Here is a 27,739-nt window from a genome sequence, read left to right as displayed (position 1 = left end):
GATGCCTAGAGAGGGTGACTCTGCAACAATATTTTCTGTGTCTCCGGTATCTCCGAAGGTGGTYGAGAGCCAGTGTAAGGCAGTGCTTTCCTGTGCCTGCGTTGGGAAGGGCGGCCGCCCAGCAAGGYGCGCGCGGCGCCAAGCCAGCAGCTGCCTGCAAATGCCATTGAGGCTCTCAGGCAATTGTGGAATAAAACAAGCACCAGTGGTTTAAAAAAGGAAAACAAAAAGCTGTTTCTGCTAAGCCATGCTCTGTGTTAGTAAGGGAAGGATGGCTGTTGTGTTATCTGGAAGGATTAACACGGCCAGGGTTCCTTGCTGAGTGAGCACCGCAGGCGTTTTCGCCCACTGTTCCACCCGAGCAGGGCGGTGCAGAGAAAMTAACAGTTTAAAGTATGGGAAAACTTAAACAGCCATTGTTGGCGCTTTATAAATGCAGATGTCCCTTATTAGAGCCCATTATCATGTACGATCTTTCTTATGACGCGTGGATGTACAACCAGGTAGTGGCACCTGCTGTTCACCACATTGTGGGGAGCTCCTGTCTTCATGTGTGGTGTCTTCCTTACAATGAATGTTTTTATTATTTCTTTCTARATGCCTCCATTTCTTTAAGTGAGGCTTGTACATGCTGTGTGTCATAATTTTTCTTTACCTTCTAGCATTACTTTTTTTCTTAGCAGTATTTTTTCTTCCCAAAATGTAGTGATTTTTCTCAAAATATTTTGTCCTACAGCACTTGATAAGCAATGAATCTTCCAGAGGCTGCTTTCAGTTATCAAATAAATGGAGGGACAAAAAACCAAAACATTGATCTTGATGATCTAGCATTTTCCCAGTATTGTAGTGGATAAGTTAATACCTGCACTAACAGAATCATAGAACAATTTAGACTGGAAGACAGCCAACATATTATAGAATATACATGTAAATATGTGTGCATAGATGTATAAATACGTATATAAGTGTCTGTGTATATGTTAGGATTTCATCCATTATGCATCTGTTTGAACAACGTCGGCCCTGTCGGTGCYGTGGGATTACAAGGGATGCTTCTGTTCAGAAGCACTTGAAAGGTTATCAGTAAAATACTGGCTGGGTTGCACGGCGCTTCCCTGTGGATGTTCTGACAAGAATGATGTTCCCAAAAGCTGATTGTGAATGGAGTTCTGATTTAGCAGGCACTGGTAGCTGGAGGGAGACGGCATCAAMATAACTGTTTCAGCTGTAAGCAGAAAAATGGCCATTAGTGGTTGTGTGGCTACATGAAGGCTAGACATGAAAACCGTCTGCAGCAAGTTTTGTTTAAACAAATGTGCATTTTGATTAAAATGTAGATTTTTCAGTAGGTTGCATAAATACATGGAACCTTTCATTCTTTCAGTGTTATCCAAGACATCCGATGCATACTTTTGTCTTCGAAGTGTCAGATAATACGCTTGAGAATGACTCAATCTAAGAAAYAGAAAAAATTGTGATATGGCAAGGATCTTTACAAAGCACTGAATTATTGTCTCGTTKAGATACTATGTTTTATAATTTGTGAACAGAAGTACAACTGCAAGGAATCTCTCAAGCTATGCTAATTATTGCAATCGCTTGCCAGAATTTATGCTAGTGAGCTGGATAAGTTTGGTTAAAGCATTATGAAAGGAAAACCACAAGTTTGCTAAAGAAAAAGACAACCMTTAACTGTTATTTTAAAGAAGGCACCCAGGACACGGACCATCCAGTTAACTACCCAGAAAACTCCCCTTTTGACTCAGTTCTGAAAGGTTAGCTCTGCACACTTTGCTAAAACTTGGTATTTTGAAGGCTGTTTTAGGAAAACACCGCCTCCTGTGTAAGTAGAAACTGGAAATGAAGTGTTGCTTTGAGAGGATTCACCCTGTTTAACTATTTACCCCATAGAGCTGCAGAATCGCTGCCCTGCAGGGCTGACCAGAGGACTTGAGCTCTGCGAGGGCTGCAACCAGCGTCAGCAGCAGGAAAGAAAGCAGCCGGGGGTTGGACTGAGCACCTTTCACAGAAACCCATTTACCTTGAAACCGTTTATGTGCTCAGCCTAGGGCGGGGGCCGAGGCGAATCCCAACGGGACTGAAGACCGGGAATTTAATTAAATCAGTCAGTTCAAACTCGGCACTCAAACTAAGCTGGGATCATCTCGCTTATGCTGTGAACGGCTCGGCCTGAGAGACTGAGGTGGTTTGGCAGGTGTTAGAGGAAAATACCTCTTGCTTCTGAGAGAGTTTGCCCTCTGATGTGCACTGAGCTTTCCAGTAGGGAAGATGTGCAGTATAATGTAATGCAGAAAACTTGTCTGTAAGTACATGTATTTGCTCAAAGGTTCCATATGTATATATGASGGTGTAGGTGTCTCTCTCTCTMTATATATATATGTGTGTATATTGTTATATATAATATATATATACACACACATATTTAGATATGTATTTTTTAAACCAACCTGAGTATATAATTTTTACAGCTGTTAATGCAGCATTGTTACTGTGGCAGCCAGTTTTAATTTTAGTGGGAGGTTTTGAAAAGCAACCTCTCTGGCAAGGTTGTATCTTGTGAACATCCCCTTCAGCTTCCACCCCCCCATACTCTTCTGGCATTTCGGGTGTACTAGTTGCCACCTGAACTCAGATAGTGAATGGCTTTTCGCTATCTAAAYGGCCAGGGATTGTTCTGTGTTGTTGCTATCTGCTGGTATTCAGAAAAGAATGTTGTAAAAAAGTGTATTAATAGCAACGGGAGCATTAAGAAAAACCCTTGTCAATTCTTCAGCACATAAAGCAAGCTGTTGATGTCAAGACCATTGCAATGAGTAGATATTTTTGCTGTCATTCTGTGTAAGGAGACTGGTAGTAGGGACCACAGGAAATYGTATGGATAAAATCCTAGCAGGTTGCGGGAAGTGCTTGGGCTCCTGCCCCGGTGCAGCGCTCGGTGACTTGCCGTCGGACTGGAAGGATGTGCTGAGTGGAGCGCATGTGGCTTCCTGCAGGAGCAGAGTGCGCTGGCTGCGTTTGCTGGGGGAGCTGAGGGCGTTTTGGGAGGACAGGGTGGTCATTGCAGGCACCCTTGGCACACTGGGCAAGCGGGACGGCAGAAACACAACACRTTTCTGTAGGGATAAGAGCAAGAGGCAGCAACAAGCAGCTTTAAATACAGAATACCCAGCAGCATGCAAGGAGCCCTTTTGCACAAAGGTGTTTGAAATGCTCGACAGAAGTCAATGTCATGTTATTTGGAAAAACTGCGTTCCCTCCACCTGGCACTGAGGGTAGCGCTAATTCAGAGCCATGCTTAGAAACCTCTGAGATGCTGGTAGGTGAAGTGGAGCGGGAGGGCAATAGTGGGAGTGCACAGAGGCCTGGAACATGATCTCTGCAAAAAGGTGAGAGGAAACAGAGCCCTTTAGCACAGGGAAGGGAAGACTGTTTGAATAYTTGAAGGAAAAGGAGACAAATACTTTAGTAATGTTGTACGTAGGAAAAGATGCTGCTGCTCACAGCTGCAGCAAGTGGTACAGCAGGAGAGAAACCCTTTAAAGATAAAGAATGATTAAATAGGGTAATAGTTTACCTAGCAGGATTGCTTAACCACCACCATAGGAGTTTAAGAACAGGTARGTAAATAATTATCAGAATTGATGCAACTGTCTAAATATACTTATATCTGTCTTGCAGGTTTACTAGACAAGCTCTTGAGAACTCTTTTTTGTTTCTTTTTTCTTTCATTTATTTTCTTTCTTTTAAGAAATATTCAGCCAAACCCTGTAGCTAATCTCTTCATTCTTTACAGGTTCTCTTCTTAACAATGTAAAGTGAAAAGGATTTGGCAACATTTGGCAACATCTAAATGTTCTTCAAAAGGGAAGTCTAAGTATTAATTTCAATCATTTTTTTTTTCCCATCAGGTTACGAGATGACAGGATTAGGATAGAAAGGATGGAAAACCACCATTTTGAATACAGCCATGCTTTTCAGCTGATTACTGATTTTTATGCAAAAGAAATGCCTGAGACTACAGGTACGTTATTCAGAGTGTATTTGAAATGTGCATCCCAAAAGGCTGTGCAAAGGCCTTCACATTGTGTAGCAAGTGAGGGGAAATATACAACGTCTGAAATCATTCTTCATTTCCTATATGATTTCGCACTCTAAGAACAGAATAACAGCTTTAAAAGGAGTTTCTATGTTTGTCCTGGCTTATTTTGTTGGGGGAGGCTGGGGTAATATTTATTTTTTGCATTAAAGATTGACTAAACTTTTAAGTTGGTCAACCACCTCCCTGTTATGTTGAATTGTGGAGTGAGTTTTCCTACTGCTGCAGCTGAAGCAGGGAAAGTACTAGGGTACTGAAGAGAAACAATATCAGATCTAAATAACTGCCCTGTAAAGACAGGACAATGTTCTGCAGTCAGACTGAGGTAGCTAAATCATCAGTCCGTGTGCCTAAGGCCTGCTTGTTCCTCTTAACTACCGTAGATGCTGCCAGCAAYAAGGGTGATTTCAGAATCCAAGTCTTAGTTTGTATGTTTAGAAATAATTTATGCCAAAAATCTGTCAATTTTGTGAGGAAAAGCCTTTGGAGTACAACATTTTGCATTTCATAATGTGCTTACATTATTATAATGATCTACATTCTTTGGATCGGTAACTGTTACTTTGGAAGCTCACTTCTTGTTGATTTATAGGCAGAAGAACACTACATAAAATACAGATCTGATTTATATTTTGTTGAATTGAAAAATAAATTACGTTGTTTCTACAATGTAGAAGTAGTAAACATTGATTTTAAAAAGTTTTTTTTTTTTTAAGGTCCTCAAAAACTATCTGTAATATTAAGCTTGGATAAGCCTGTTGTTTGTTCTCTGGCAGCAGTAATGGCATACCTCAAAGAATTTAATTTGGAAAAGATGCTTTATAATCCAAGGTAAGTTGCCTGATATAAATCTTAAACASAAAATGGCAATAGCATACCTGGAATCATCTTGTAAATTCCAGCCACCTCCTTTCAGTGAAGTGGACCCACCTGCTAAAGTGATACAAATACTCCTCGTAAAAAATGGTTTTTTACTTCTAACCTCATATTGAGAACCRAAAGAACCAAGTGCTTTCTATTTTAAATGGTACGTATTGAAAATCTTTAGACTGCTGCTKCTTCTGGTCATTGTCATCAGCAATGTAAATGGATTTGCACTACTGCCACAGGTTATTAAAAACAAAGTGCAAAAACTGATAGATTGTAGGAAGTTTGTTATTAAATCTCAGGTATCATATTCTAGCCTCAACTTCTGTTTTATTTTGTGACCAAAATTTGGGGCAGTTGCTTTTTGACAGCTTTTCTGCTGTAATTTCGCTTTGTAGGTGTTGTTTTATTTTGGTGCAGAGGTGTGTGAATCATTTCTCTAGCTCGGGAAGCAAGTTTAAATGCTAATGTGCTGTGATGGTCAGACAGTACTCAGCAGGTCTGTTTGAGTCAGTGAATCAAATTACCAATTAAAACGAAAACAGATYTGTGCAGCATCCTGGCCCTTAGAAAAATTCCTTGAGTTGGTTCAGTGGTGCCTAGGGATGGGGGAACAGTTAGTTAAAAAAAAAAGGCTCTGGAAAGGGCTTCACTGCTTGCATAAAATTACTTAAACACATAGCCATGGAAAATAATTTGTCTTCCCTGAAGTAATTTGAACTCTTGGGGTTATTAGATATGTGCAGGTGGGTACTAAAAGTTCCTAACGAAGTCATGCAGATGTGTTCAAGGAGAATGGAAAGATATGCCTGCTCAAACCATTCCRTGCAATTATAATGGATGGTTAACAAACCATTAGGGTTTGTTAAATGCTTTATTAAAATCAGCTTTATTTGTAATGGGTCCTGTGCAAAATATTCTCTTGGCTGACTCAGTATTCCTCTCTCCTGTGAGCAGGTTGTCTTTAACAAAGTAAGCCTGACTGCAAACAAGAAACCTACAAATATTTCRTGTCAGTTATAGGTAATTCATATGCTAAGCTATATTTTTGTAGTATCAAACCTCATTTTTATGGGTTTCTACATTGAGTATTTTTTTTCTTTTAATGCAGCTGCATTAAAAAGTGACTGCTGATGCCAACCTTAAACACTTTTCAGATATCTGTGGAAATATTTGAAAATTATAAAATGAACACTTGGGCTTTCTGGAATTTTTTGGGTGGCTTTTCTCCCCCATTTCTCTTCCCCTCCCCCAGTATCAATAAAATACTATCATAAGCTTCTGTGAAATCATAGGTTCTTTGAAAGGGAAAAAAAAATCTGTGGCATCTTTACCCCTCCCCCTTCCTGTATCTCAGGGAGCACTCTAATACGTGGTCTTCCAGCTCATCCTCTTGCAAAAGTTATGAAAAATAGTTGGGTAGATAGGTGGGAGCTGCATGTGGAGAACTCTGAAGAAGAAAGTGGGCTTCAAAGCCAAGTCCCTTCCATGGCTGCGTTTAGAGATCACTTATAGGTACAGTCTCTCACTCTGGTGCCCTTTCAGGTTGGGAGGGGAATGCAAAATTTCTGTTTCTTGTGGAGTTCTTCAGGTACCAGAGGAGCAACATCACTGCTTGAGGGTTTAAGTAACAACTGGCATTTGTAATAGGTGCAGCCTAAAGTCAAGTACTGGAAGGAAAAGCACAAAATCTCACAGCTGACGTTTGCCAGCTGGAGGTTGCTCTAATAGACTTGATGTAAGTCAGTGAGCAAGAAGAGTATCTGAGAGGAAAGGCAATGAGCTTTCTGGTACCTTGGTTATATGCTGTTGAGAAACTCAGTTCCTGCATTCAGGAGTTTGAGTTTTATTTCTGAAGCCTTTGCTGCTTTGGCTATGGTAGGTTCTTGAATTCTGCTTGTGGTTTTTAGAGTGTTTTATATATATGAAAACACTAGGCCAAAGTCAGCTTTAATGCTTTTGGTAATGTCGTTGAGATAGTATGCAAGTCCTGAAGAGGGAAAGCCTTTTAAGCAGAGGGTGACACATTGTAGGTTTCTCTGTGATTGCATAGGGGAAGCACTGGAACCGTATGGGCATGCAACCTCAAATTCTCCRGAGAACTGAGGTCAGTGAGCACATACTGATGAGCTGGTGAGAGTGAAGTTGGAGTTTTCAATTACTGGGAACTTTACTGAAGCATGTGACATATATCTTGATGAAAAAGCCCTGCATGGTGGTGGTGATGATGATAGTAAATCTTTATACCAGTTGCATACCTTTTCCAAATAATAGCCTTTGTCCCAAGTGAACAAAATTCCAGCTGAGATTAATAAGAACAATCATGAAGCATCACATAAGGGATGAGGGATCCTCTTCATTTCTTTTATTATTCAAATGAAAATTMTTAAATCCAGCTTTAAGATCCCAAACAAAACCAGATTAAATAGAGGAGTTCTATCGCTGTAGGACCTTGGTGATGGTTAGGCTGTGCTGGAGCTGTTTTAGCAAATAATTCTTTTCTGATGAATTTGAACGAATGACAGCTTTTTATCAGTGTGTATTCTAGCAGCCGTTAGTAATTGGCTTTTGACAAGAAGCTGGAACAGCCAGTTTTGCTTGAAAATCATCTGTTACCCAGCAGTTGCTGGGAAATGCCTTGCGAGGATTTTTTTATCTGTTTGGTTCCCAATATATGGAGACAAAAGAGAGATGGTATTTGTAGTTCTTAAAGTTTGAGCAAAAGCTCAAAAGTTTCCAAAAGCTTCAGAACAGGCTGGGCATGGAGAGGATCCCTTTYCTCAAATAGAGGAGTAGCTTTGGGACGGGAGAGCCACCAGCATGAGAGCAGAAGACAAACACAAGTGAAAGAGGAGAGGGGAGGATAGAACTAATAGGTCTTTGAGGGAGGAGAAAAAACAGGGAAAGAACTTCTCCAGGAGAGGAAATGGTTTATTATACTATACAGTAGGAGTGGAAGGGAATTTGGGACATTAAGATTAGTGAAATGAAAAGGCAAGTTCACAAACCTAGAAATGGTGGTGGGCATCCTTGAACTCCCAGGGGAAGCCTGAAGGAGCCTGAGGGAGTGGTGCACATACGGTGGCTTCATCTCTCTTGTGTGCAGATGAGTTCAGAAATGAGTATATAAGAGCAGGCCTGGGTCTGCTTGCCCACACCTACCTCCAGCCTTCCCTAAGGCTTTGAGAAAGGAAGTACTGGAATGATCCTGGGAGGTTTCAGTGTCACCTCAGGCCCCCATAGGGATCAGAAAAGGGAGAATATGGGTTTAGGCCCTAAGTGAAGGTGCCCAGTTTAGGGTTTGCTTTGTAATTCGAGACACAGAATAAGGGTGGCAGGAGGAGCCTCTTGCACCTTGGAAGTTTGGAGCTCATCGAGGGTCAAGGCTGCACACAGGGAAGGCAGCCCAGGAAAGCACTGGTGTTTAGTTGGGAGCTCAGTGGCATTGGAGGAGACAAGGAATTTGGGAAAAAACTCTTGGAGTGCCTGGGCTCCCGTCACATGAGGGATCTAGGTCAGAAATTATAGCCCTGAGGCAACATTCATGAATGAATTTAAAATTCTGATTGATTAACTAGAAAACATAAGGAAGGACATCRAGCCTGGTAGACACCAGTAATTGTCTTTCATACCTAAAGCTAGCATTTCTGAGAAATGGAGACGTCTTTATTCCTTGTAGCTAAATGTAGATTCCTGCAGCTCTTGTCTAAATACATAATTTTGTTTTTGGTTCATTCACCCTTAGTCAGTAGGACATGGACTCTAGAGGTCTGTAAAAGGTAATTGAGCAAAGAAAATCTGCTGCTTAACAGGCTCTCAACAGAGTGCCCTGCAGCTTCGCTGGAAAGTTTTTAGAGATATACAAAATTAAAATAGTTGGAAAGTATTCATCTGAATAACTTGCATTGATTGCCTGTTCTTTGTAGCTCACGACACACCTTCTCTATCTATAAAATAGAGATATCTTCTCTATCTACCGCCTTGTGTTCTGAATGAAGTGATTTTGAAGGTTCATTTTCACTAGTGTAGAGSTTATCTGATAGCAGCACATTTTAATTTCCTACGAGGATTTTTGTTGATACCCTTGCTGCAAAACCAGCACCAACTTAATACTTGCTTTGAGGCTTCTTCTCATTCTGTTTCAGTCTCTAAATTCCCTACAAAACATCTTCTTTTCCCACACTTTTATCAAGTCCTCACTCAAGCTGAAGGAGGGTGACGGTGTGGGAAGCAAAACAAGCTGTGTGCTGTGACATCCAGAATTGTTGGCTGGGGATATTCTGCAGTTGATCTTGTCTGCTATTCATGTACCCTTAGCTCTCAGCTATTAGGGTTAATAACAAGGTGGAGTAACCCAGAGAAAACAAACACCTGAATAGTATAAAGCATATATGCTTTATGTTGTGAGAAGCRTTAACATATTTGCTTTTGAAAGACAAGTAAACAGATTTTGCTGTGGAGCAGAGCTGTCTTTAAATGTCATCAGGGAGCGAGCTTGCTGTGAAGGAGGATGTTCTGGGCTAAGTGCTCTGCAGCACTGGGCTTCAGCCAGCTGAAGAGCACAGAGAGGAGGCAGTAAGCTCAGGAACCTGAAATTCACTTGTGGATAATTCAGAGTTGATTAGAAATAGCCAAAAGCATCTTTTATGCTTTCAGGAAGAAGTATAAAAGACATAGTTCTGACCCAGCTGGGTTTAAGAGATGGCAGAATTGARTGTTGGCAAATCAAAATGCAGCAACTGAGGAAACTCTCGAGTTGGGTAAGTCCTAGAGGTTTCGGAGGTGCCCTAGAAGGGTGGGCAGGATTCACTGTTGGTTAGAGGGATTCAGAGACAAGGAGAGATCATTCCTATTTAATCTTTGCCAGTCTAGCAGCTGTGACCAAAGATAATAAAAGAACATATTGTTTTGTTGCTTGTAATATTGTGTACTTGGGAAAGTGCTACTGCTTTTGCCTGAGAAGCTTCGTTTTGCAGGTTAGCTCAGCTGGTTGTTGGGATGACACACTGTTGCAGGATCGTGCTGTGTAACCATACACACATTCAAACTACTCCAGAGCTTCTTCAGGGCACTTGTTTGAGCCTATTTTTGTGTTTAATTTCAGCAGAAAATTTGACCCATTATTCAGGAACAAAACTAGCAGGTCTAGACAGGTGCATGCCGTGTGAACGAGTAACATTATTCACATTATTCTGAATATTTCATGCTTCTGTTTCTGTTTTTTTTTTTTTTTTTAAAGTATAGTAGCAGTGCACTTCTGTGCCTAACAGAAATTTGAGCAACCCTGCCCCAGCGACCTCATTGTCCAATGCCTTGATATTGAGATGTGTGTGTGTATATATATTAAGTCAAGGGAACAGTTTTAAATCCTACCCAGCAAGTCATTCTTTTCTGACCAAGACAACCAAAGTAAGAGTGTCCTAGATTTTGTGCAAAGAGCAGTCAGCAGTGTGATTAACCTAGACAATCATGACTTGGTTTGTCAGAATCATTTAGTGACTGTCTTAGACTTCCCTTTCCTGTCCCAGCTAGCACATGTATATGTCTGAGCCTGAGAAAAATTTCACATCTAATACCATTTTTTTATTAAGCTTGGTTCTATACTGTGTTTTGCTCTAGCTATATATAGAAAACACAGCTTCATGTTCTCCTGTTCTGTTAGCTAATGTCAAAAAGTCAAGACATTTTGGTTGCGGTTATATCATAGTAAAGATAGAATAGTTTTAATAGACTCTATTTTTATTTTCCTCAATAATTATGCTGATGAACTGTTTAAATTATTTTTAATTGCAAAATGTATGTATGTTGAAATGCTGTTTTGAGTCGTATTAAGATCTGCTTGATTCTGAAATTCTAAATTCTTAATCCCTGCCCTGCTTCAAACAGAGTAACTGCAGCGACTGTCGCACCACGGAGAGCGTGTGCTGCTTCAGCGGCTTCCTCGGCCGAAGACACGACTCTGCCTTAACCACTTAGTGAGGCAGGGTTGGAACAGGGACAGGGGAGCTGGGTTTTGTTCTGAGCTTGCTCAGAGTCATTGTAGAAAGCCGAGCAAGTGGTTCTTCAAATCTCCTTTTCCCAAACAGGAAAATAAAAGATTTTAGTAGTGTTCAGTTGTTTTATTTATGTTAATGGTTTCTGATTTCTTACTTGATCTTTTTTTTTTTTTTTTTTTGGTTCATATGGTTGATAAATTCTCTCATGTGAGAGATGTGATACCGCTTCACTGTTATGTCTGTTCCCATAGTTAAAATCTAACATTTGAATTTCTTCCCCCTTCCCAGTAATTTCAAACGGTTGTCAAGTGAAACTGAATACATGACAATTAATGCGACAACAATGAAAAATCTTGAAATCCTACAGAATCAGGTAAGGACAAGTATAATGATTTATTAATACATACTGTTATTTCCAGAGCTATTTGACATTTTGTTGCCAGTGGAGTTAATTAAGTTAGCTGGAAAATCCAACTCAGAAAGTCTAAGTTATTTTAGATGGGCTCAGACTGGAGGAGGAGTGCGTTCTCAGTTGCATAAATGACTATTAATCTCTACTGGRTTTTAGTATGAATTAGGAATGTTACTGCATTTCGACTAGCAAGAGCTTTCCTGAAATTTGGAAATTGTTGAGCATCTGCAGTCAAGTTATCTGACTGCAGTTGGGTTTGTTTTTCTGCTGTGCTGCTGGTTTCTGCATAAATTTAGTTTAACTTGTGGAATCCATTCCAGTTATTTTCTGAAAACATTTTCTGGCTAGAGTAAGCATGTGCCCAAGTATCTCATGACAGCTGAAGATACTTACATAAGGCATTATTTGTGGGGAAAAAAAAGATGAGTAGAGGAACATGTTGTAGTTGCAATATCTTAAAGCCTAAACAGAATGTTTTAACAGCATTGTGGAGATCCTGTAGGTACATAATTGATTGTTCATTTACAAATTGCAAGGCTATTTTTATTATTTTAGACTGATATGAAAACAAAAGGAAGCCTACTTTGGGTCTTGGATCATACTAAAACTTCCTTTGGACGTCGGAGACTGAAGAAATGGGTAACCCAACCTCTTACGAAATGCAGGTGAAATATCTCTTTATTAAATTGATATTTTAAAATTTTGAATCTGGCCATTTATTTTTTCTCCGATATCTGAAAACGACAGCAGAGCTTACTGATGGAGTGAAAAGGTGGGTGATGTGGTGGTTGTGTGCACAGGTCTGCAAGGAATTAGACCTCTCTGTATGGCCCCGGAGCATCTAAGGAGTTCTGTAGCAGCAACGGCGCTGGAGCAGGTTAGAAGTGGCTCTGCAGAACCTGGGTCCCAGTCTGATCCAGCATCCTCCTCCTGGCAATGGTTGGGGATGACCTTCAGGTGGACAATGTTTTAGTCCTAGCCTTGCCAGTCGGTGCTTGAGGTCTATCTTGCCACAGGAGCACTTACATCCTATTATTATATTATTAATCTCTATGATTTGTTCTAAAGCAGTTGTGGGTGTTTCTCTTATTGCTGCTTACCGTCTGTGGCATATGAGATTTGTTTCCTTTCATTAGTTCTGAAACGTGCTAATTGTTTGCTCACTCTTGCATTTTGAGCTCTGCTTGTTATGGTATGCGTTAGAAATGATTTATTTTGTAATAACCATCATGCTTGTCTTAATTTATCTCTGGCTTGCAACAATCTCTTTTCTAATTTTTCTTTGCAGTCTTTAATGGAGTCTTGAATATGTAACAAATAACAGCATTGGAGGCTTTCTATGCGATATTTGTTGCCTATATTTTAAATTTTTGGACGTGTCTCAGGGAATGTGCATTCCCTGAGAACTGGTGATGAAGAATTTGCTCAGTTGTTGTGTTCCCTTCAGCTGTTCATAAAGAAATTCCTCTTGGTTTGGCTAGCCAGAATAGCTTGTTCCCCCTGTTTTACATTTGGATTTGATTTGCTAAAAGGCAAGTTTTAGATGAGCAGTGAACTCTCCTAATGTTCAGCTTCTTGCTGTTGTTGGTAATCATTGAATGTTTCTATGGAAGTGTTTTTTTTGCCTTGACTAGTTTTAATATGTTATAGCACTGCATTAATGAACCATGGCTATTTAGTTCTTTTTAATTTATTTTTTATATTAGCCTTTCTGTGGGGATCTTTTTACTAGTGTAAAAAAAAAAAAAAAAGTGTACATAACTAACACTTTTGTTCTTCCTATTTATCATTGTAGGATATTTGAGTCACTTTTTCCTTAGTGGAAGTTATGCAGGTTAGAAAGTATCATGGTGCAGTTTCCAGCAGGGATTTAATATGTAACTTCAGTTCTCCCTCTCTTTCCTTCGGACGGTAGTATGTATTGCACAAGAGGACTTAAACTTCTTTTGCTTTTACCTATGCAGTTTGGAAACTTGGTTCCTTTCTCAGGGGTTGAGGGACCCCTTTTGGGGCAACCTTTTGGGAGCTGTTCCGGTGACGTTGTCAGTGGAGGGAGCCAGAGCCCAGAGTGTGCTCAGGTGCAGGAACATCCTGGGAGCAGCGCTTGGAAGAGGAGGATCCCACCATGTTYTCAGACGACCTCCAAGTGAAAGAGAGGGCACCGAGCAGGGTGGAGAGCTGCCCTGAGGGGGCTGAAGACTTTTTATCTTCACTAGTAAATTTACCTTAAGCTCTTGGGCTCCACACAAAAAAAAACAGCCTTAGAAGTTTGTACTTTTTCTTGTTCCTCTTGCTCTTCTGCTCTGTGTTATCTTTAGGGAATTGATCCTTTCCTTTGTGAGCCTTATTTCTCTGTATGGAAGGAAATTCTCTGGTTAAAGATATGATAACACCTTAGCTGGAGCTAAAAAAGTACCTTGTTTCTGTGTGATGTGTCTCCGTTTCTGACTATAAGTTGTAATTTCATGTACTTAAGTGCATCAGACATTTGGCAGTATTGTTTCCAGTAATGTGCACAGATGCACTTACGGAGCATTCAGTAATGGTATTTCATCTGGGCATCCTGGAGTGACATTTGCAGTGGAAGTAACATTTCTTGCATCTTTTCCAGTCAGCGGTGGATGCATTTCCCTTGGTGTATCAAGAAGTGAGAGGGGACAATTACCATATTATACCTGGTAGTTGAAAATCACTTGACTAGATTTCCAGGGGATAAACAATATACCAGGTTCAAGTAAGAAGTAAAATGTGGACAGACATCTTATTTGGGCAAATTGGAAGATATCCATTAGGTTGTCAGTGATGTTAGGTATTTTGAGTTTCTAGGAAGAGGTTGGAAACATTAGTGTGTGCAGTCTTTAAAAAAATAATTGAAGACTTAATTGAGGAAGATGCARTGTTCTCATTTATTCACTTTGTTATGCAAAGATGACAAAGGTTAAAATGCATTATTTTTGAGAAATTGGACAATTTGTTGTTGTTGTTTGTATGAAGTATGGCAAAGATACCTTACCTTGTCTATCTTGCCTTTGAAGTGTGATTTCCATTGAGTTCCTCTTTTGCCTAACTTCTGTAAGGGGAATGGAAGGAAGAAGAGACAGTAAGATGGGTTGGAAGATTTTAATTGACTAAAACATGCCCTTGCCTTGTTAAGGTCAAGGGCTCTCGTCAGGAGAAGAGATGTATATTATTATATTTGATAASCTAAGGTCTCAGGAAACACACAGGTGTGCAAAATTGAAAAGTTTTTATTTTTTCTAACGCAAAATGTACATGAATTCTAGAATTTCTGAAGTTAACATGAAGCAGTTGGTGCTTTTTGGATAGCCACAGGAAAAGAAAGATAAACATATTGCGGAGCTACCACCTGGTTATGGTTAGCCTGATTTCATTTATTTTGTCATTGTTGGCAGTGGATGTGTTGCTATATAGCTACAGTGTAGGGAAGTATAACAGAGTTGTTCCTCTACATGTGGACTGTCTGCAGCTCTCTCTGTAAAATGTTTCTTCCCTTGTCCCTCTCTCATGCCTGTGGTTGCTCCCTCCAGTGCCCACTACCTGCCTGTCCCCTCTGGTTCCCTACGTCAGGTGCCACTGCTGGTTGAAGCAGTGCAGGTATCTGTTGAAGTGACATTGCATCCTTTCCCTTGCCATTAATTTGGGCCTGGGTGCCTTGCCCAGCATTGGGTTTCTTTTTTCTTTCTTTTTTTTTTTTTTTTTAATCCTTGTCTTTTCCTGGAAAGGTAGAATGTGCATTGCCTATCAGTAAGCAGAGAGCATAAAGTAGCATTTCCAGCCCTACAGTCAAGGGTAAGGGCAAAGATTTTTGAGTGGAAAATAACCAAGAAACTACTATTGTTTGTCTGTGCTCCAAAAGTGCTTAGTTTACAGGTTATAGAAATATTTATAGGGCAAAACGTAGACAGGTTAGGTGGGCTGGGCTGCGGTGGGCAGGCACAGAAGCAATAACATGTTTGGCCAGTATATGACATGCGGGCAGGTTCCTTTGCAAGGTGCTCTGGTTGCCTCTTGGAGCAATATCCGCTTCCTTGAAGGTGTTTGTGGTAGAAGCAGCTCCTCTGGCATAGAGCAGGCCCTGGAACACCCCTGCGGGCTGGATTAAGCTCAGAGCAGAGTTGCAGGAAGAGGGAAGAGAGTAAAGGTGCCCCCAGAGGACTGGGCTGCTGGTGCTGCAGGGAGCTGGTTGTGTGAACATGAGCAGCGCTCACTACAGCGGGAGCTCCCGAGCCTGTCCCTGCTCCGTGCGTGTGAGCTGGACCCGAGGCCGAGCACGTTCCCAGGCTGGCTTCTGTGGGAACACAGAGGCAGCTCCCCTCCTTGCTGCAGGCCACAGCAGGGGAGGCGCTTGTTCCATAGTGCTCTGGAACATCAAACCCAGGCTGAGCCAGACGCTATTTCTGGGTGTCCCGAGGGAAAACACTTGAAGCTCTTTAGGAGGAGCTGATGTTTCCAGCGCCAGATGTGTCCTCTCGGTGCGACCCTGCTCTGCTGGGATGCAGTTCCACGCTCTTGTCTCCAAGACCCCCTGGTAAAACCTGAAGAGGTTTTAAGACTTCAGTAGTTGGAAATGTCAGTGTAATTTCTTGGCTGCATTTGTGATCGAATTTGTTTTCCCCACTCCCCCACCYTTTTTTTTTTAATTAGCTGATGCTTATATTCAAGCAAGGGAAAAAAATAGATACATTTAGAGTTGACAAACAACCTTTTAACCTTTTTCTCCCTGCTAGACAAACCAAGTGCTCAATTACCTTTCAAAAGCAAAGATTTCCATTTTCTCGATTATTCTAGTAACCTTTGTATTGCCCTGTATTTTCCAGTTTAGTTTTATTTTTCTTGGAACATGACCAGAACTATGCATGATGCTTTTATTGAGGTTGAATCAGAGCCTTGTAGGATGGTACTAATAATTTCCTCCTTTTAGTCTAAACGTACTTTGCCCACAAGAGCACAGACTGACCACATCTTTAGCAATTTCAATACTGTAGACAGTTCCTTCTCTATCACTGAGAGGAGGAAGAGTGAAATTGGTGTTCTTAGTATAGGATACTTTTATTTATTTATTTCTAGTGTAGAATTAGAAAGAAGAGGTTCTCATTATAAGTAACATTGGAAATTATGCATCTCTCCTAATATAAGAATAGAATGACCCAATTCCTCTCACTTTGTATATGTTGGGTCTCATKATATGTATACTTCTATACACAAAGTGGAGTCCTAAAGGGAAGTCTTTGAAGTTTGACTTTGTGTTCACATAACTAAAGGCCATGTGGACATTAAAAGAAGCTCCCTAAGCTTGTCTTTAAAGAACCCATGTTAATTCAGAGCTAAATTGGTCACCGTTGATACCATCTGCATCCAGAGATAGATTAGGATTTTTTTTTCAGAGATGATGAAATAAAATGCATTGATCACACAGTAGAGCATGATGGGCTATTTTTTCTTCCTAGGCATAAATATTTTACATCATCAATGCCAGTATAAAATGCACAAGCGCATGATACAGCATATGCCTGAAGTCTCCAAATTGTTGTGGCAGAGGAAAAAAGCATCATCATCACATGTATTCATTGATTTTGCTCACTGAGCTTTGGCACCATTGTATAAATGTAGTAATCAGGCATTCATTCATGTAGGCTGAAGTAGCTAAGGGGCCCTTTTTTGGGCACAAATGGCTGAAATATATTGTGTGTGAATATAAACAAAAGCGTTTGATTACCATTTGCATCTTTGATGCATTCTTCTAACAGATGCGAAGACAAAGTTTGCAGAACTTGTATATCCCTTTTGGAGATCCGTTCAAGAATATTGTCTTCTCATGGCTGCGTGTTTATTTAGGGGAAAATTGGACCTCTCTAAAGGGCAAGGAGTCATGATGAATTTGAGAGTAAGTTACTCTGCTTCTCTTGTATGTAGAAAAACAAGCRGACAGATCAAGAAGAATGTTAATTTGTTACATTTCTTTTAAATTTCAACTCAGTAATTACCAGATAATTACACTTTTTTTTTTCTTTTTATGCTCTTTTTAAGTYCTTGCAAATGCATGTAACTGGTCACTGCACAACCTAAACATTTAAAAAATACCTCAGAAAGGTAAGCAGATGCTGAAAAGAACTCTGTTAAATAGGGTGTCTCTGGCTTTCTATTTAAAGGCAAACAAATAAAGAGACACCTACAAGCTTCCACTTTACTGATTCCTTAGTGGTAATTTACCACAGGTTTGATTTTTGATAGCAGTAATTGCTCTTTATGAGARAGAGTCTGGTTTTAAAGCAGGAGGGTAGTATCCTGTACTCTAACATCATCAACTAGTATGAAATTTCACTTCTCTAGCTATGTTCTCAAGGARGGTCAAGGAAAAGGCAAAATGTATGAGTGAGAGAAAAGGCAAAGCWACAGAACTGTGTGCAGCCTTGATGCTGAGCAGTGTTAGAAGGCAGCCCGTGTCAGAGGCCCAGGGAAGAGCATGAGAACAGGACACACGGGTAGAGTTGCTTCCCCCAAAGGAGCTTTTAGCAATTTGGTGCTGAGGGGCTTCCCCACACACAGCTGATATCCTTGCCCGTCTGCTCTGTGATGGAGTTTTCCACAGTGGAAGCCGTGTGTTTTCTTGGAATGAATGATGTAGTTAGGAGGGAGGTTGATAGGTTTTGGTCTGGATAACCACATTTGATGTTTTGAACCTTCTTCATATTTCTCAGGTATTAAATTTCTGTGACTGGTATTTTTATTTATTGCTTCGGTCTCTAAATGGAGCCATTAATATGAGTTTTGATATTTTGCATTCACCATACTTGATCTGTATCCTTGTTGCAATGCACAAATCTGGATTTTCAGCATTTAGTGTGAGATTTCTGATGTTTGTCTTGAAAATATTTAACTTGTATAAAACATGTAATTTCTTGTATTTACATAATCCAACTTACAGTGCTTTAAATACAATGAGCAGTTATCACATATAAAAGGTTGTGTTTTTGCCATTGTAACACAGAAATCTAAGCTGATCTGTTAGGATTGTCCTTTGCTAATGTGCCATTTAGTTAAACAGACAKCAAGGTCTAGTTTTTTATTTTACTGTAAAATTCATCTTCATATATCAGGACTGAACTGCAGCAAATTCCTGCCTGCTATAGTGTCAAAATAATTTTTAGTTCAGGATTCAAATATTTTCCTATTTGCTGTAATGTTTGCATACCTGTCAGTAGATTAAAGTGGTGTGATATCCCAGGATTTAATTTCAAGTAGTTGTCTTAAACTAAAACAATCTAAGATTCTCTAGTGAGTCAGATTTTGTTTAAATCTGTTAATGTTTAAAAACATTACAAAGTCGTTTTTGCATTATAGTAATGACACTGCTCTTAGATGGAGAACATGGCAGAGGTCAGAGTGTTTATTTTAATCGACTGACTTTACATGTTGCTTCATTTCACAGAAGATTGTTTGGGAAATTGGATAGTACTTGGATTGCTGACAGTTTATACTAATGGGAAGGAATAGGCTAATATAGAATCTAAATAGAGAACAAAATAATGTAGCTAGTTTATAAAATGCAAGACCATTGCTTCCCTAAACTGAGTTTCTTCGTACAATATCAGATTCTAATTTTCTAGCAATGGATTTTTTTTTCCCCCCGGATGATGCAAAGATTTAAAACMTCAAGCTGTACATCAGATGTGTCAAATAACTGTGCAGTGCAGCACATGTATCTTTTGAGGTAATTTACTGTCGGATCAAGTAAAACACGGTGGTGCTTGGCAAGGGGTTTATTAGGTGAAGTATAAACATTTAAGTTAAAAAGCATCCTTTGAGATCTGTTACCAGATGATAATTTTTGATGTTTCTCTTCCCTGTATGTATGTAACTGTACATAGTTCTTCACAGGACTCTACTTTCTGGCTTTTGAAATAGGAGTCCCAGAGTCTTTTGTTTACAGGTAGAAAAATGGGTCGTTTGCTGTTGGCTGCTGTTCTCCCAACCCTTTCTTATTTGTAGGATTAAAGTAGGAAAACTGTGGGGATGCTTAGTTTTAGATTACTGGAGCTACAGTACCATAGCCATATGTGAGGATGATTAAAGTGCAGATTAAGCTTTGAAGGGAGGAGTTCTTGAATATCGACATCTATTTTACACATTGTCGTTTTCCCTTGGTCAAATAGATACAGTCATGCTGCTAGATGGAGTGATGGCATTTTGAAACAGTTTTGCTGGTTACATGTGCTTTTTGTAATAAAATCTACAGATTATTTTCTCCTTTAAAGTATATGCATTTATAGCTTAACACACCGTATTGCAGCGCAATGATCTTTTGTGCAGAGGAGCCTTCCAAGGTCTGAAGTATAGCAATTTCTGAAAAATCCTCTACTAAAATGGATTTGTGCTTGATGCTGTTCGCTGACCTTCCCGAGGTTCAGCACAACAATTTGCTGCCTTCAGAGCTACCTCGCTCCGAGTTCTTGCTTTCTTCCTCGCTGACATTAACCCTTCTCCGTGTCCTCTCCGTGCTGCAGCTCAGGGCGCCTCGCTAATCGGTGCCCAGGGCTTAAATCCCAGCTGCCTGGAGTGGGGGCCAGCTTGCTCGCTGGTCATTTGGCAGCGTAACCTCCAGTGACCCCCCAGCCCACATAGCTACGTGCTCTTAAGGAGCAGGTTTGAACCCCGGTGATGTTCCCTGTGCCAAGAACGATCCCGGCATGTTTGAGGCCTCGCGCTGGGGGCAGCCGCCTCCTGCCGCTGCTGTTGTGGGTTGCCTGCCTGCCCAGGAGGGCCGGACGAGTGTGTTATCCTGACACTGGCACGTGGAAYGGATCTTGGGATGCCTGCCTGCCCGGGAGAGCCAGAGGAGTGTTACTCCATGATGGTGGCACCATCGCAATGGAGGGGGCTCTGCAGGGAAATGGCGTCCGTGCTGCTTGGCGCGGGACAGGCCTGCCAAGCAGAGCTGGCCCAACGTGGTGTTTCTGCTGGCCCTTGAACACGGTTGGGTTTGTGTGTGTGTGTCTGAGTGCTCAGGCAGAGCTCGTGTTCCCCTTCTATGTACAGCATAGAAATGTTGTAGATGGCCTAAGAATGTTATAAGGACTTTCAGGCTGAATTGTCTTCAGTGCTATAGGCCTCTGATTACTGGTCTGTTGTAATGACTGAAATGTCAGGATTTAAAAATGAGGGATTGCCCTGGTGTAGCTTGTGTTTTGRAACACACAAAGCTCTAGGATGATCTTCCTCTCTTTCCTCTTGATCTGTACAGGGCAACAGCAGCCATAAGGGCCTGCAATAAGGGCACAGGGAGGTGTGGGTTGCTCTTCCCCAAAATGCATTCAAGGTTTTCATCCTTTAAGTCCTACTTAGATTCATTTCTTATCTCTTTTACTTATATATTGATGAGAATGTGGGCTTCATTCATTATTTTTTTGAGCCTTGCCTTTAGAGAAACAAAATTTTTATTTACTGATCTTTTGATTATTCTTTTACAGTGACATAAATGCCCGTCTTGATGCTGTGTCTGAAATTCTGCTGTCAGAAGCCAGYGTGTTTGGTCAGATTCAAAACCTTCTTTGTAAGCTGCCAGATATAGAGAGAGGACTCTGCAGTGTTTTTCACAAAAAGGTATATCAATAATTATGGAAAATACTGTTTTTTAAAAATGTGGTTGTTCCTTCTAAATGAAGCTCCATTGCTTTTGCATGTTTATTTAAAATGTTCTGTTCTTAGCATCAGCAAGACTAAAGCTTACACAGGAATAGAAGTTCCTTTAAAACAAAACTGATTTTTCCTTATGGTCCTCGTACCGGTGCTGTGTTGTTGGAAGAAGTGTCTGATTAGGTGAATAGATGTGCTGTGTTGCTAATGCTAACAGGAAAAGCACCTTTAAGGTGTTTGTGCCTCAGTCACTGAATTCAATGAAATGAGATGATGCAGTAGGGCCATGTGCCATGAGTCATTTCCCTTTACAGCAATCCCTCACGCTCTGTATGCTTACCTAAAATCACACTTGCAAGTGAGACCACTTGGCTGTAGTTAGCTGTATGGGGATGAATGTTACTTTGCTTATAAATTTGATAATTTGCATCTCACTTGCACGTTTTACTAAGAGTTATTTGTAATGAGACACTGTCAATTCTTAGTTGAAGCAGATTAATGTGCTAATAGCACCTGTACTGTACTTCATGTTCTTTTATTTCACTGTTATATTTAGAGGTTTTGACAGTTTGTTTTAGGGAAAGGAATAAGTAGGTATAAGGAGAGCCAACTTGTAATTTATTTGGATGGTGTAGCACAAAGCTTCATCTGTTGGGAAGTCTGAAACTCAGTTCKTAAGCAAGTTTTAGGGCTTTAGTGTATTAGCATCGTGCACGTGGAGAGATTTACGAATTTCAGTGARTTGTTACATAGACCCAGCCATAATGAAGCATATGAAAAGATGCTAAAATAAAGATGCTGACATATTCTGTATCCACGTGATACAGTTGCGATTTCAACATAAGTGGAATTAGGTAATTCCCTTTTAATAGTTTAACTCATTTCAGGTTGCATGATCCAACATAAGGTTTGCAGGGCTGATTTTCTTGTGATTCTGGAATAAGGAGAAAAGGTAGAAAATACAGCCAGTGTAACATGAAAATGTGTATGTACTTGTGTGGTTAAACATGTTGGAAAGAAGCTGCAGGAGTGGAGAGGTTCTCCAGCATACCCTTAGGAAGRGTATAAGGGGCAGTGAAGAGGCCTSTTGCTTGAGGCATCCAGTTTTCCCACGATGAGTTAGCCTGCCTTGCTAAAAACTTGCTTGTTGTCCACTGTAGGATGCCATGGACAGTGCTCAAAGGGCCGAGTAATCCCTGTGTTCCCTCAGGCCTGCGAGGAGATGACCCTGTCCCTGAAAGACGGGGTCTGTTTCAAAGGAAGAATCAAAAGCAGACTCTGGGAAACAGCTTTTGTTGTCTAGACAGTGAATGAGTACTGAGGTAAAAGGTCTTGCAAAGGGTGTTTTGTGTGTGTGTGTGTGGGTGTGTGTGTGTGTGTGTGTGTATATATATATATATATATATGTGCGCGTGTGTGTGTGTGTATATATATTATATATATGTTCAAGAAAACTACAAGGCTTATCTTCACGAGTTTTTCTTTAGGATATCCAGTGAATGCTGCCATTTCCATTCGCATGAGGAGCCGTTCCARTTCTGTTAACTCCAGCTGTCCATCTCCCACGTGCTCAGAATGAGGTTCTCGTTATCCTCTTTCACATCTTTGGCAATTTGCATTCCTTCTAAGGGATCCAAAACTCTTKGCTGAGCACAGTGAGGATTTAACTAAAGTTGTTCCAACTCTGGTGGGTTTTGTTCCAACTCTGGTGGATTATACACCCTAATCCAGGTTTGTTAATCCAGTGTCAGCAGTAGGAAAAAATAGGTGAATGCGAGAAGTATTTCATTTTTCAGGCTCTTCAGATTACAGTGATGTTAGTATTTGGTGTGGTATGTTTTCTGAGTGGAAATCTCAATCTCTGACATGCATAGCGATGCCTGTGTTGGTGCCAGTAATCCAAGACGGCAAAAGCAGTGCTGTGTTCTGGAACTGATCTTGCAAGGCAAAAMATCTTTATGGGAACTGTTGTGGTGAATACCATTCCTGTAGACATTCCCTACCTGACTGTTACCTTTGAGAATAAATCCATTGGTGATTTTTATTTGGTAGCATCATTCCCTTCACGAGCTCTTGTTATCCTGAACCACCAAGAACACCTGATCAGCTGATCAGGTCCTAGCAGTCAAGGATGACTAGGGTGTTGCACTACCAAGCTCCAGGTTTGCCCCAGCCTGGAAAAAGGGACCATGGGGATAGTTTTGAGACCAAAACAACGTTTCTGTTGCTGTGGRGACTGGAATTAATGTGGGGACTAGCTGTTCTTCTCAGTTCCTGTAGCTGCAGCCCCCGGCAGTCCCTGGCCCCTGACATCATCAGCTGCAGGATGGTGAGGACAGGACGGCTGATGCTGAGATGTTTGGGGGRCTCCTGGTAGCATTCGGAGGGCAGCTCAGTAGGGAAAGGCTGGGACACAGGGAATTGCCAAGAGCAATAAATAATAGTGCCTAAGTAGAGCCTGGAGCAGATGTGGATTTTTGCTGAGAGACACAATGGCTCAGTGTTTCTCTCTCTTTTCTGTAGCCAGTTCAGCCATGTCCTGCAGCTCCTGGAGAGAGCCACCAAGAATGCCGTAGTGTTTTTTACTGTACAGTTCTGTTTGCCTCCGTCATCGTAGGATGGTGGGGAGAGGAAAAAAAAAAAAAAAAAAAAAAGAATGGCAACATCCTGCTTTTTCCTCTAGGTTACTGTGATGGCTCCTTGCCTTTCCTTGGGATGCAGAGTGACAGGGGAGCAGTCAGAGGTCTTGTGCTTGAGCTGGTCAGAAAACCAGTCCAGGATAAACATGTCATCGGTGCCTTTACRGGCATGTCCTGCAGGGCCATTCTGATGTTGCTCGCTGGTCTCGTGCCATGATGTTTCAGAAGAGAAATATTTATACAGACTTGATCCATGAGTGTTTATCTTATTTGTACCCTTTGTTCAATAAATATTATTTTTTGAAAAAAACTCTGTCACCAAAGCAGTGGGCAAGAATCATTGTAACAAAAGCCCTTTAAATTATAGAAAACATTAAAGTAAAGCTATTTCWTTAAATACTTAGGCAGTGGGTGATGTCAGTAATCAAACCTTGCCAGGGCATGTAATAAAACAGCATTTCAGTGTGTTCTGCTTCCAGCTGCATCCCTAGGGTGTCCCTAGCTTGGAGCTCCTGGCCACTTGCTGCACCTGGAGAGGAAACCCCCTGGGCTGGGAAGCGCTTCCTCACCGGGCTCCAGCCCTTTGCTGCGCTTCAGGGCTTCTCATGGTGCCAGGAAGAGCACCTTGCTGTGGCACCGCAGCTGGTGGCTGTCCCCAGCCCCCCGTGGGATTTAACTCCTGGCTTTCCAGCGAGGGCCGTGCTGTTCTGCTGCAACCTGCCGGAGCGGGAAGGCGCGGCCTGCTGCCGTCCTGCACACGTTTAAAGGCTTGCATGTGAGCTTGCCCACCACAGGGATGCTGAAAAGAAAGGCTTCCCCTGGAGGATAAGTTTGATATTTCCTTAGGTAAGCTGTTGTGACTTTGTAGGACCCCGACATCATGATGCTTCCAGCAAACAAATGCTGTCTTTCCATTTATTATTTTATTAAATCTATACTTGTTTTGTATTCCTATGAAATGAGTTACTTTTTGGGTAGATTGCTTTGAATAATTTTTCCACAGCTAACATGTCTGTGGAAACATGTCTGTTAGCTGTGGACCTTTTTCTTCCATCATCGCAGTATGCACACCAGTAACTTGAAATAAGATGTGTTTGTACTCTTTTAAAGAAATCCCATCACAGATATTTTTACGTATTTTTAGACTTGCAATCCTAAATGCTGATTTGAACAAATTGTTCCCTGTTAAGCTGATTAATATAAACAATCTCATAAAAAAGTGGACATAGAACCTTAATGAAATACCTTGTTTTTCCTAAACTGAAAATAGTACCCTTGCCACACTAGTAACACGAAGATACCAATTCCAGCTGGAAAAGGGTGATAAATAAAAGCAACATTTCCACCCACYTCCCCCTTTTTTTTTAAAATGCTATTAACTTAGAGTGGACGCTGGCTGTTGGCCATGGGGTTCACAGAATCACAGAACAGTTGAGTCAGGAAGGGACCTCTCGAGATCATCTAGTCCAGCCCCCTGCTCCAGCCAGAGCACGGGGCACAGGGCGGCATCCAGGCGGGTTCCGAAGACCTCCAGAGAAGGAGACTCCACAGCCTCCCTGGGCAGCCTGTKCCAGGGCTCTGTCATCCTCACAGTGAAGAAATTCCTCCTCATCTGGAGATGGAACTGCCTGTGTTACAATTTGTACCCATTGCCCCTTGTCCTGTCACTGGTCACCACTGAGAAGAGCTTGGCCCCCTCCCCTTCATATACTTAAACATGTTAATCAGATCCCCTCTCAGCCTTCTCTTTTCCAGAGAAAACAGGCCCAACTCAGTCTCTCCTCATATGAGAGAGATTCYAGTCCCTAAACCCTGGGCACGCAGGTGCCCCGCTGGGTTCAGGTGCTGACAAGGGAGCCCCAGCTCGTGCGAGGCTCTCATTGGGGCAAGGCAGCAACGTGTGTCACACCTCTGGCTCCATCTCTTCTTTGTGACTTTGGGCTGCAATGACAGGTGCTAAGCCAAGCTTAGCTAAGCGGAGCTGCTGCTCCGGCTGCTGTTGGGCACCTCTGGCACCTTGGAGGCTCTTTGTTTAGTGCCCATAGGGCTGTTAAGGATTAAGGATGATTCAAAGTTAGCTTCTAAAAATAGTGCTGAATAAGCTCGTGAGAATTTGTAATGAATGTAAGACTAGTAATCTTGCTTTTGGTAAACCATTTTACTGTGTTTTCAAGCTTCGAATTTGTAATTAAGTTACATATCTCTTCTRTAAAGTTCCTTAGCGTTTAAACTGACCCAGTGCCACTTTAATGCAGCCTCACTCTTCAGCATTGTTTTTATGCATCTGTTCCAAGTTATCTGTTTGCTTGGGTTACAAATTCAACAACAGAGCCATTAAATTTTAGGTGCAAAGACCTGCAGTGTTCTTAAAACCAAGCCAGAGGAAACAGTAAGACTGTGAACAAGCACAAGGAATATGTTCATCCTCTCCTAGGAATGGTGGATCAACAAAACGTGGTTTCAGTAAAGMACAAGTTTCCCTTTTTCAAAAGATACTAAGGCTCTAGCGTTTAATATAGGCAGGTAGGTTTAATTCTTACRTGATCATTCTTGTGTGTTGCCAGGTTAGAGTTGCTGGGATGCCGTATAACTTGTTCATGAAGCATCCTTTGATAAACTTCCAGATAACTTTCAGGGTCATTTTAAGCTTCTTTTGTACGTGGCCAGGGATGGTTGGTGGTTTTTCCGGATTACATTTCATAAGTGACACTGCCTTGACTTTGRCTTACTCTTTTTATTGAAACTTCAACAAGTGCTCATCTGTGGTCTTAAAATCTTTTCCCTGTTCCACTCTCCTCTAGACAGTAAAGTTTTTATTGGGCTCCTTTTCTCGAGAAGTAACCTGAGGGGGAAGCTGCTCAGCTGATCTTACTGTCCGTATTTGTTCATGTTTCTGTCCCAGTTGCTGTTCTCCTATGATCCACTTCATAAAAGAGCCTCCCATGCAGCCTGAAGGACAAGGCTGCAGCCTCTGTGCCTATGAGCACCTTTTGCCGTCATGGGGAGTCCTGGAGAGTTTTATCTTTCATCCTTAWCCAGGTTGATCGTGATGGTTCAATCAGTCGTATCATATTTTACTTTGACTTGATGCACAAGTTYGGATTTATCCTTTGCGAAGCCTTTCCGACCTTTCTGGTGTGCTTTGACTTCAAATGCTGTTGCCAGATTTATGGCTACATTATTTTGTTTTATTGTAGTGCCACAGCTTTCATAGGATAATGCAAGTAAGTTCCCGATTATCAGAAAGATGTTGATAAATTGCAGCAAGCGCAGGGGAGAACAAAAGTTTTTATGAGGCTGAGTAATGGATTGATTTGTGAAGAAAGATTAAAAGATTAGAGTTTAGTTAAATTGATGATTAAAAGGAGAACAGAAGGTTTAGAGATAGCTAAAGGGTGTTAACACCAGAGAGGGAGTGGAATTACTTAGTGTAAAACAGAGGAGTAAAACTGGAGGTACTTGATTTAATTTAATGGAAGGAAAATTTGGACTATCAGACAAAACTAGACGAGATTTAGTGCTTTGTAGATTAGGGAAGTGGTAAGCACGTAGTTTCTCGAATATTAAAAATATTAAAAGCCCACGACAAGACAGAAGAAAACTCATACAGAAGAACCGAGCAGTTTTAGGGAGACCACCTAATTGATCTTGTCTGTCTTTAACTTCCATGGGTCTGTAGGGATGGTGATCTGATTTCCAATACCTTTCCGAATGTAGTCTTAGCTCTCTGACCTTCTGAAATGTCAGAGAATGATTAAACTGCGTATTTTTCTGGTAGGTCTCTGTCTTGCTTGGCTGCTAATGATGAGTCTGTTCTGTGGCGTGTGGCTGTGTTCCCGCTTTGCTAGAGAATATCTGAAAGACCTTTGGCTCTATGATAACTTCCGCTGCATTCACTGACCTGTGTGATAGAGTATATTTTACATAGTTGGGAGTGCTTTTAGTTTGATTTTTGTTTTATAGCCTTTATGATTGACCAAGCCTAAGTGAACACTGCAGGTAACTGTAACATCTTCCTTCCTCCCTTCCTTCCTCCCTTCCTTCCTCCCTTCCT

The 27,739-nt window shown here is 41.2% G+C and overlaps 1 protein-coding gene across 1 annotated transcript in view; it reads left to right on the top strand.

Moving 5' to 3' along the window:
- The window catches only part of MSH3 (mutS homolog 3), a 95,790-nt gene that overhangs the window by 30,524 nt on the left and 37,527 nt on the right, over positions 1–27,739 (top strand). The window contains exons 9-13 of the mRNA XM_026035311.1: positions 3,930–4,042; positions 4,834–4,948; positions 11,269–11,353; positions 11,948–12,057; positions 20,881–21,013. Of these exons, the coding sequence (XP_025891096.1) occupies positions 3,930–4,042; positions 4,834–4,948; positions 11,269–11,353; positions 11,948–12,057; positions 20,881–21,013 (556 nt within the window). The remainder of the gene's footprint in view (positions 1–3,929; positions 4,043–4,833; positions 4,949–11,268; positions 11,354–11,947; positions 12,058–20,880; positions 21,014–27,739) is intronic.

Source organism: Nothoprocta perdicaria, unplaced genomic scaffold (genome assembly GCF_003342845.1).
Source record: "Nothoprocta perdicaria isolate Ctin4 unplaced genomic scaffold, notPer1 scaffold_1, whole genome shotgun sequence".
NCBI classification, from domain to species: Eukaryota; Metazoa; Chordata; class Aves; order Tinamiformes; family Tinamidae; genus Nothoprocta; species Nothoprocta perdicaria.
The sequence above is the reverse complement of the archived record's forward strand: the minus strand, read 5'-3'. Positions and strand labels throughout refer to the sequence as shown.